The sequence below is a fragment of the Rhinolophus ferrumequinum genome (assembly GCF_004115265.2).
Source record: "Rhinolophus ferrumequinum isolate MPI-CBG mRhiFer1 chromosome 3 unlocalized genomic scaffold, mRhiFer1_v1.p scaffold_36_arrow_ctg1_4, whole genome shotgun sequence".
NCBI lineage: Eukaryota > Metazoa > Chordata > Mammalia > Chiroptera > Rhinolophidae > Rhinolophus > Rhinolophus ferrumequinum.
This window is the reverse complement of record NW_022680354.1, coordinates 1,177,675-1,188,884: the sequence shown is the minus strand read 5'-3', so window position 1 is coordinate 1,188,884 and position 11,210 is coordinate 1,177,675. Positions and strand designations below refer to the sequence as shown.

Sequence of the window (11,210 nt, the reverse complement as noted above, 5' to 3'; positions counted from 1 at the left end):
TCCATTTGAGGTCCCACTAGGGTGAAACACAATGAGAACCCAGGGAGCCCACCAGAGAAAGCCTCCTGCCTCTTCTTGTCCATCCGTCAGCTGCTCGGGGCCCCCTCTGAGGCCCCAAGTCTGTAGCTGACAGGGGCCACAACTCCCAGGGTTGTGTGTGGGTCCATGGAAAGATTTTCCTCCGGGGCATAGACGAAGGAAAATGCAAGTGAGCCGTTGGGTCCATCTTCTGAATGGGGTCCCTAGCCCTGACCTGTCCCTGAGGTGGTGACTGCCCCCTTTGTGAGGAGAGCAGGTTTGTGTCACTAAGCAACCAGCATGTCCAGTCCTGCCCTTCTCAACTGGGCTCTGTAGCTGTTCAAAAAAGACCACCACATCCACCCTCGGGATCAGGCCTGACGAGAAAGCATTCCTGTGGTCCTTACACCAAGCCAGGCCCAGGGACAAGCCTATGGACGTCACACCCAGAGCTGGATGGCAGTGTGTGCCTCCATCCCGGGTCCCCACCCTTCCCGAGAGCACAGGGGTCCGGGACCACTAGGAGCGGTGAGTATGCATTCCAACAGGGGCACGTGGCACCGTCCAGCCCTCACGAGGACTAGGAGGAAAGCCTCCCGCACCCGGGTCGTATCTCTTCAACGCACTTTCAGCCCAGAAATCACGTGCAGTGCCCACTGTGTGCTAGGAGGTAGCGATACAAGGTGAATAAGGTAAACGGTTTCTGCGACAAGTTATCCGAGGGAGAGAGCTCGGCTCACATGCAGCCCCTCGTGAGCGTGGGAAATCCAACGGCCAGTGTCTCCCCAACTGGTAGGTGCTGCCTTAGAAGTCGGAGCGAGATGGTCTCCCGGAGCACAAGTGGCCGGAAGGTGGGAGGGAACAGTCTTCTCCGTAAGGTAAGTAGTGTCGACTGGACCAAATAATTCTCCAGGTAGTCCACCACAGGAGGGTTTATTCGGGAAAGAAAATGAAACACCACCACAGCAGTGTGGGACACGCACCTCCGCCGGCCGTCCACATGCGGAAAGAAGAGAACTCTTCCCAGATCCCTCTCCCAGAAGTTGGAACCATAAAGTTTTAACAGGAAGTCAGGACTAGAGAGCTAACAAGGGGCCCAGCTCCACCCATAGGCCTCCCGGCTCTATGGTTAGTCATCTCAGGATGCCAGTTCCCTTTCATCAGTAGGAAGCAGCGTGGGGCTCAGAGAAGGGGAGAAAGAAAGAGCGAGCAAGTGGGCTCTGAAGCCACAGGGACTGTGACAGGAGGAGGGAAGGCCTCTGGGCCCAGAGGCCGCAGATGCAGACGCCTGGGCCCCTCTAGTGCCTTGGGTCCTGTGTCCTTGTGCCCAGACACTGGGCTCATGACCCTTAGGTGAGGGGCTGGGATGTGGGCCTGCGACGGGCCACAGGCCAGACCGCAGGTGAAGGCTTTGAACGCCATGCTAAGAAGTGCGGCCTGCAGGTGGAGGCAGGGCATTGCTGAAGCCTCCCCAGGAGGCCAAACACTGCCTTCCTGTGTCCATTGTGAAGGCGCTGTCAGCCGTAAGTCCTTCACTGCGGGCAGTGTTCATTTCAGGTAGTTCTGTTCCACCAGCGTTTACTGATGTGAGCACACGCTCAGCAGTCTGGGGGCGAGGTAGTATTGCAAGTGGTCTTTGCCCTCGGGAACCTGAAGCTTCTAACGATTACACAGAACTTTCCTTACGGTTAACACAAAACATAGTGCATAGACTCTGACTTAAAATCATAAAAAATTGTTCTGGGTTTAAAGCAATACCAGCTTCTTTTCAAAAGGACATGTATGTAGTGTGTAGGAACTCTGTTTTTAAATCAGCCAACTTAAAAAATGGGGCAAATGGTATATGTGTGTTTTTTATCATGAGAAGGTGCCTATGCTCCCTATAAGGACGGACGAGACGATGGTCATTTTTCTCAGTCAGGGGCTTCTCTTACCTGGAAAACTCACAGAAGAACCCACGGCTACTGCTCGCTCCTCTTTAATAAAAATGGAATGTTTCTATGTCTAAACAACTCCCTTCTGAATCTGAGAACTGCTGTGCTAAGTAGTGGAAAACATCCCATGTGGGTATGAATTTATATTCACAACAGGATGGCATGTGGTTTCCTATGTCTGCAGTATGACTGGAAGCAGGGCTTCTGCGTTAATGAAAACACGTGTTCACAAGAGATCTGAAGATGCAGAGAGTAAGTCCCCAGGAATTTCAAACAAAGGCAAGAGGGCTGTTGGGGAATTAAAGTCCTCCAGTTTGGGGCTTTTTATAGAAACTTGTACTGCTCCATTCCTTTCACCTTCTGCATGTCTGAAATGTAAACAGAAACTGCTTACATCCCCTGGCTGATGCTCCTGAGAGAAATCGGCTCTCTGCATCGGTGGAATCTGTTTGCTTTTGAAGCATCTGATTTCAGGGTCACCTTTAAAGGGTCCCCCTCCCCCACCCCAAAATATTTCCTCTGTGAGTTCAGTGACAAGTGAAGTGCCAGGCACTAGACCACATGGTTGAATGCTTTAACTGGAGCCCAGTTCGGAGGAAAGTTGCCTGAGGTCGCCTGTCCTTTAGTCAGCAAGTGGTAACGGTCAGTGTGAGTAGAAAGAATGGGTTCCTCGTTCTTTTCTGAGGGCCTATTTTGGAGGGCAGAGAGCGTGAGAACCAGCAGCCTGCCAGGCCCGGCGCTGGGAGCCACCCCCCCCCCCCACATAACTGTTTTTTGGGGATCAGTGTTCCGGGAGAAGCAAGGGGCCCACGGGGGCGTTCCTGGGATGCACGATTCCGGCAGTGATGGAACATGCTGTGTTCGGCTGACTTCCTCCCCGTGGGGCCCCCGTATGGGACGAGAAGCCTTCCCGGCAAAAGGCAGGCGAGTGTGTGGTTGTCGCGGAACCAGACTCCAAGAGCTCACAGCCCTGTGATTCTAACAATGACCTAATGAAGTGCTTGGATGTGGTTTGGCTGCTAACCATGCTCTGATTAAGTCAGCCGTGCTGTGACCAACAGAAGACATGAGAACTCGGCTGACAAAACATTTGTCTTTGGGGGCATCTGACAAGCTTAGCCACGCCTCTGCTTGTCCCAGGTTCACACACAGCCTAGTGAAATGCTGGTCTGTGACAAGGCATGCTGTATTTTCCATCCAGGTGAGGGCTTTGACCTTTAGAATGTCCCAGTGGGTGACGTTCAAAGTAACAGAGTGGGACACACACATACACACACAGGACATTCTCCTCTGTCTCCTGCTGCTGCCAGCAATGATGGGAACCACTCTGCTGACCCCCAGGCCGAGGTCAGGGCACTGTGCTGGGTGCTGTGGCCCATCAGCAAGTTAACGAGGACACTGGCAGGATGGAGACATGGCACACCTTCATCCCCTGGGCCAGGTGCTCCCGTCTGCCTTGGGTCAGTGGCTTAGGGGGCAGCTCGGGGCGCTCCCGCTTCCTGCCAGTGGTTTCATGCCGACCTGACCTTCACCTCCTGGAACGCCCACAGGGACTCTTTCCCAACCAGGCCTCCTGACAACTGAGCTGGTTGGTGTCTATAGGCCGAGGGTCACATACCTGCCAAGGGCATGCCCACTTGGCAGACACCCGCCCGTGAGCCACACCTGAGAAATCCAGCCTCCCACCTGAGACCGCGCTGGAAATGCAAGTGGGAGGTCGTGACACTCAGTGTGACTCTCTCTATAATAATTGTTTGCAGGGAACTTGGGTAGTTTCTGTAAAAGTTAGTAAAAGTACATGTGGACACTTTTTAGGGCTGATCATGACTCATTCGTGTGACTGCCCCGTGAGACTGAGATAGATTGTAGTTTCAAATAAAAGTTTCCTATCTGAGAGAACGCTTCATGGCATCTTTTCAGAATAAAGTCTACAACCCTGTGACAGCTCTTCCGATCGGCTGTTCCATCTATTAAGCTCAGGTGTAAAACTAAGTTCAGGCTCAATGACCCACACGCACCTCAGCTTCTGCCCTGGATAAGCGACAGGTGTTTTTAAATAATGAATAATCTCAAATTGTATTTTTATATTATTAATATTTGTCCATTTGTATATTTGTATCACATTATACATTCCTTTGCCTTTTAAATCTGAATACAGGGAGCCCAATTTGATCGTTTATGGATGATTTAAATTATTATAAGCATCAATTAATATAAATCAATGCCTTCAGGAAATAGCTGGAACTCTTTGCATCTGCAATAAAATGCTCCAGAACACTGTGAGTTTATAATTCATTTGTATCTTTAATTAGTTTTACTGCAGGAGTAATCACTTCATCCCACCAGTACATCTTGTGTGTTACAGGCTGGAAGTCCAAATATCCAAGTACACATGTAGTGACTGATTTAAGCCTGTGGTCACTTGGGGCAGAGGTGTAAGGTCGCATGTTCACTCTATTTGATAAAGTGTCAGGTTTTGTGAGGTCCATTTAAATGAGGAATAGACTTTTCCACTGAATTATTGTGTCAAGGCCAAAAAGGTTGAGTTATCTAGGCTTCTGACCTAGAGAGTGGGATGTTACGAAAAGGGAGAGGAAATTTTAATTAGGCATAAATGAACAATAAAATATACATCTTATGTATGTTATCTATACTCAGTATTACTTATCAGTGATTGACATGAAGAAAAAAGTATATGAAATGTTTTATTCCTGTGATTTACAGGAAAAAAAATGTAGACTCCTATATCTACCCCACCTTCACACTTTGATCTGTTGGTTCCTTCATTTATTACACAAACATACAAGACACCTATTCTGGGAATATGGATTAAAAAACCTCCGACCTCAAAATCTCATATTTCAGTGGGTGACATAGACCATGGCCATTTCCAAAACACATTGGCCTGCAGGACCTGGAAAGGACAGTGAGAGAGGACTGAGAAATGGACATTCCCCCTGAGAGGAGGCTACGGTGGTGTCACCCCACTGTCCCCTCTCGAGCACACACACACAGATGCCCCGCCACTAACAGGATGGGGGCCCCCCCCAGCCTCTGGGTCTACAGCCCGACCCCGCAGAGTGACCCTGCTCTGTCGAGAACACAAGTGTGGGGGCACCTGCATGACGTGCTTCTACATCCTTCACAGAAGCCCAATTGGCCACAGCTCTGAGCACGAGTGAGCATCATTTTCACGTGCGGGGTGGGTTGACCCAGCAATGATCACACAGGGATGTAATTGATAGAAAGCTTTATTTCCTCATAATCACAGAAAGACACACAATGCTGCTTTACTGCACGACATGATCTGACCCCTGTGACACCAAGCTCTGTCTTCGCTCATGGCATCTCAGGAAGCCTGCGCTCCCACCATGGCCATGGATGTGTCGGGTCCCGTTGCAGGATGGCTCTGCGTCCACCCAGGACCACCACGCAGCCCTGACCCCTCTCCTTCTCCTCAACAGCTCGTGTGATGTTGAATCACACAGACATGTATGAAAGCACAGTGACGCCAAAACCCACCACCCAGTTCACAGAGACAGCTTAGTGTTGAATCCCCGCCTGCAGGGGTCCCCTCTGACCCTCAGCTCCTCTGCCTCAGAGGCTGGAGAAGGCCAGGCTCCTGCCACTGAGCGCCAATTCCCGGTGAAGGAAGGCTCCAGCCAGAACGCCACCCCTGTTGTTTGAGCCTCCGACAGGTGCTTTCCCAGGCTGTGCAGAAAGTGGAGATGGCCAGGAATTGGACAATATTCAGTTTGCTTTGCCTGACTCAGCATTTCCCGCGTTGGCTTGGTGAGAGGGTAACCGATACAACATGACTCTAAAGAGGGCGCTGTGACCACACAACTGTGGGAACATGGCATGTTTCTTCGAGAAAGAAATCTTTTTGACTTTGTTGGCTTCGTTTAACCCAGCTTCCATATTTAATTCAGACCTCCCCCCACCAGCCCCAACACACACACACACACACACACACACACACACACTGTTTGAAATACCCGTTAATACCATTGAACACAGTTGGAAAACATCGCTGTAAATTGCAAAGACAGTTTTTCGCAGCCACGCCAGACTTCTGCATACGGTGTACTCCTGCTCAGAGCAGTCACCGCCTTGACAAGGCACGCAAGGGTCTTCTCCGTGCCGCTTTTGTTCACAGCCGGTTCGCAGCCCTTTTCTGGAAGCGCCATCTCAGCGTCAGAGGCAAGCCGGCTTTTCCGCTGTCCTCAGGTTGGGGAACCTTGTCACCTGGAAACAAGTTGTCTCCTTCATTCCCTGAGGACTCCTCCCAATTTCAAATCTGGGGAGAAAGGAGGGTGAGCAAGCCTCCCCTTTGCCGCCACCCCTTCTCCCACCTCCCTCCCTCTCTATTCACCTCACCTCCCGACTCCCTCTCTTGCTTGCTTGCTTTTTTCCTTGCTTTCTTGTCAAAATTGGCTTCATTAAAAATGCAGTATATGTCAAATTTTACTCCTTATGCATCAATCAGAATCTCCCAAACAGCACAGAATCTCCATCAAATAAGGCATTAAGTTGCCTTACGTGACACATTATGCATGAACAGCGCTACGATTGTCGAAAACACGAGCTAAATTGCCCTTTCCCGGAATCTGTGATGAGCACGTTGCTCTGGACCGTGGAATATCTACATTCCCCAGAGGCTTTGCTGCTTTTTACCTTGTTTCTAGATTGTAACAAAACCTGCTTCATCATCACTTTTGGTTTTTTTCAAACACTACCTCGTTTTCTTTCTTTGGAAGTTCAGAAAATGCTGAATCCTCATTTTCTGTTTATCTTGCAAATGTGAGCTGCAGCCCTCACAAAATCATTGTTTTTGCAGAATGAGTTTTTAAAAGCACAAATTGTCTTTCTCAACTCTAGCAAATTACCACTTATTTGAATAAACTGAGCCTCTGACCCCTGGAACACGTCCAGGGTCCGGGCTTATGAGGGGGGTAGCAGGGCACCTCGGAGGTGGGTGGCCGGTGTCCCTTATACTTCTTAGACCAACGTGACTCACTGACCACATAACACCATCGTCTCAAGCTTGTCACCTGCTCTAATTCACTTAACTCTAGAAAATCGGACATTTGCTTTTTTGTTCTAAATAACAATCACTTTTTAGACCACCAGGTTTCACTACAGCTGCAGCTACAACAGAGTGGCCCTCAGCATGGACGGTGTGATTGCAAACCTTCTTAACATGTCGCTAAGAGAAGGAAATGTGCAGGTGTGCTCTGAAGGGACAGAGAACAGAAGCGCACAGGATGAGGTGGGTGTGTTTTTGTGGAGGCAGCTGCGGTGGGTGGGTCTGTGATGAGAGGCGGGTCCCTAGAGACTGCATGCTGGGAGGGAAAGCACAGAGAAGTCGGATGGCAGCGTGGCGTGGAATCTTTGCGCAAAAACCTCACTAGATTCTGGTCTCTTGGGCCACCCTCTAACACTGCTCTGGTCATCAATTCCTAGAAAGGAAAACCTGACTTGGTGGCAGAAGACCAACCTCCGGGGGCGACCTGGAAACCACTGATGTTTCGTGTGGATGAGAGCACACCGGACGTGGTGCAGAGTGTCCTCCTGGAGCGTGGATGGGACAAATTTGACAACCGAGAGCAAGATGTTGAAGACTGGAACTTGTACTGGAGGACCTCCTCTTTCCGGATGACTGAGCATGTCAACGTGAAGCCATGGCAACGACTAAACCACCACCCGGGCACCACCAAGCTCACGAGGAAGGACTACCTGGCCAAACTTCTGAAGCACATGAAGAGGACCTACGGCTCCCCCCTCTACGCGTTCATCCCCTCGACCTTCGTCATGCCCAACGACTACTGCAAGTTTGTGGCCGAGTACTTTAAGGAGAAGCAGGCGCTGGGCGCCAAGCCCGGCTTTTGGATTTGCAAGCCGGCAAAATTATCTCGTGGAAGGGGGATAGTCATTTTCAGTGACATTAAAGACCTTACGTTTGATGACACATATATAGTGCAGAAATATATCTGCAACCCTTTGCTCGTGGGTCGATATAAATGTGACCTCCGCATCTACGTCTGTGTCACCAGCTTCAAGCCCCTGACCGTCTATATTTACCAGGAAGGGTTAGTGTGTTTTGCCACGGAGAAGTTTGACCTCAGCAATCTGCGGAACAGCTACGCGCATCTGACCAACAGCAGCATCAATAAGTCTGGGGCCTCGTACGGGAAGATCAAAGAAGTGGTCGGCTGTGGTTGCAAGTGGACACTCAGCAGGTTCTTCTCCTACCTGCGCAGCTGGGACATGGACGACCTGTGTCTGTGGCAGCAAATCCAGCACGTGGTCATTCTCACCGTGCTCGCCATCGCACCATCCGTCCCCTTCGCCGCCAATTGCTTTGAGCTCTTTGGATTTGACATTTTGATTGACGACACCTTGAAACCGTGGCTTTTAGAGGTCAACTACAGCCCGGCCCTGTCCCTAGATTGTTCCACGGATGTGTCAGTGAAGAGAAAACTCATCCACGATACGATTGAACTCATTTACTTACATGGTCTGAGAAACGAGAGGAAAGAACACGGTGACCATGCCCACGGGAATCCCAGCGTCCCCCTTGCTGATTCTGATAAAGGACTTGGTGACACCTGCAGCCGTCTCCCCTGTGGGTCTCTCTTGCAGTTCACAAGTAGAACACTTTATAAGGATAAACCTATAAAGAAAGCTGTCAGAATACACCCAGAAAACAAACCTGCCGCCCAGCCTAGAGAAATGATGAACAGGAAGGATGTACTTCTGTCAACAAGAGAGCCCCCCAAAACCAAGCCAAAGTTCAAGGGCAGGCCCACGACTCCCACGACGTTCACCCCCTACATGTCGCTCCTTCAGTCGCCTGCCCACAAGACCAGCGCCTCCCTGAGGGACAGGTCAGACAGCAGCCAGGTGCCACATCCCCAAGCAGGCAACTTCTTTCTCATTTTTCCTTTCAATGAAGCTACTTTTGGGGCATCTAGGAATGGATTAAATGTCAAGAGAATAATCCAAGAGCTCCAGAAATGAATGAATAAGCAACATTTGCAAGTAGCGGAAAAGAAAACGCAGAGGTGACCTGGTTTTCTGCCAGCCTGGGACTCCTCGGCCAGGGGGAGCCCAGCCCTGCCATGTGAGTGCGTCCCCCTAATCAGGTTGCTGGGGCTGCAGGTGTGGGTGTGCATAAATATGTTTATAACAGCTGGAAAGTGGAAGACATTCGGTGCTGATTCAGTTACACCACGGGCTGGTTTGCTCAGATCCCTCGGGGGAGGAGGACATGTCACATGGCCCCTCGTCCTGCTTGAAGATGCCTTATTACCAGTATGCTGTGCACTGATTTAAACATGAAAACAGGGTTATTGTAACATTCAGGACTCTTGGGTGAGAACAGTACAAAAAAAGATCAGGAGCTAAGTTTTTGGGTTTTAATTGTCTGGTTTTTTGTTCAACACTTTTTTTTTAATTTGATCCGTCATCTAGAGTGAGGTGAAGTATTGACAACCTCCCCCACAAAGTACCCAATGAGTATTACCTGCAGATCCTAGGCCTTCAATTAAACATTGTGAAAGGAGCTTCCCTCTGGGAGCAGCCACATTGGAAAAATGCCCCCTCGTCTTCATCTTGTCACTGTCAGGTCGCTGTCCCGGCGGGCGATGGCAGAGCGTCCCAGGCTCAGGTATGTTTCCTTCCTGCCAGCTCTCAGAGCATTAGAAGGGTCCTAAGCTGTAAAAGCCCCCGTGTTTATTTGAAAACATGACGCTAAGTGAAGAAAGCCGGACACCAAAGGCCCGTGCTGTGGCAATCCATTGAGACGAGCTGTCCAGAGTCGGCAAGTCCATCAGCACAGAAAGCACATTTGATGATTTCCAGGGGCTGGGCACTGGTAGTGGGGGGGGGGGACGGGGGGGGCGGGGAAATGACTGCCAATGGGGACAGGGTTTCCTTGGCGTGATGAAAGTGTTCTACAACTAGATGGCTGCACAGCACTGTGAATGTGCTAAATGTCACTAGTGGTCCATTTTATATTACGCTTATTCTATCACAGTAAAAAAAGTTAAAGCAAAAATAAAACAGCAAGACTAACACTATTGTGAATAACGATGCATAGTGCTGTCGATGTCAGGACAATAATTACCCACTGTGGTTGGGTGCACATGGAGGGCCTTGTGACATGACTAATGAAATGCTTTTACTTGACCTGGGTGGTTCAGAAAAAAAAGAGGGGGAAACAATCCTAGCGAGTTTACACGTGAGGCCTGTCGTGCATCTTTTGTTCCCTGCCTGTTTTCCTGCGTGTAGACATTTATTTGCTCCCCACCTTGTTCCAGGAAACATTTAAAGGGGTCAAGTAAGCACAGAAGCACATCAAGGTGGATCTGCTCTCCTATGTTGCTCAGGCTCTCACTGTATAGTGTCCGGCAAATACGTGGGGCCTTTCCCACAAATGTTCGGGCATTCTAATGAGACCAAGTCAGGCAACTGCCATCACTCAAAACCTGAGCATAATTCTCGCTCTCCCTCCGTGGTTTTAAATCCTCATTTATCATGAGCCAGGTGCCAATCACTCCCCAGATGTACAGGTGAATCTTACAGAGATGAGCAAAGCCTGTGTAATTAAGGAAAGATGGTATTATGCGAGCACTTGAAGTTTTGGGCCATCTGTCAGGAAAAACATGCAAATTCTAGGCAGTATATCTCTATGGTAAAATGTGACCTAACAAAATCGAAATGGTATCGAGTTAATGTAAGAATTTCAAACGCAGCAGGAAACCTATGTGCATAAAATTTGCATCCGGATACACAGGTGCTTAAGGAGGAAAAACCATAGACACAGTCTTGCTGAGGTAGAACAGACACATACAACATCAAGAGACATATTAAGGAGATGGCTACATGGTAGTTATTTAAAAATCCTTGGAGTTCGCTTCCGGGAAGATGGAATTATCATGCATTTCGCTATTCCTCCACTAAGTACAACCGAAAACCTTGGGCAGTATGAATAAAACAAACATAAGAAGTCACTGAAAGGTGGAAAGGAGACAGCCTAGCTACGGACCCCAAGAAAGGTGGGGTGGTGAGCTCCCTGGGGTTGGTCATTTGGTTGGTTGGTTGGTTGGTTGGTTGGTTGGTTGGTTGGTTGGTTTTTGCCTTGTATACCCAAGACGGGCACTAAAACAGCTGACAGCCCAGAAACGCAAGTAGACACAGACCAAAGAAGCCTGAGACTGAATCTATGAGTTTAAAATGATGTTCAATAAAAAG

General features: G+C 49.4%; 1 protein-coding gene across 1 annotated transcript; it reads left to right on the top strand.

The window, feature by feature from the left end:
• The first annotated feature begins 839 nt into the window (after nucleotides 1-839).
• TTLL2 (tubulin tyrosine ligase like 2) lies at nucleotides 840-9,023 on the top strand. Its single transcript, XM_033100401.1, is given in 3 exon segments — nucleotides 840-896; nucleotides 1,372-1,461; nucleotides 7,419-9,023. Coding segments are annotated over 3 exon segments (1,752 nt in total).
• Nucleotides 9,024-11,210: the final 2,187 nt, after the last annotated feature.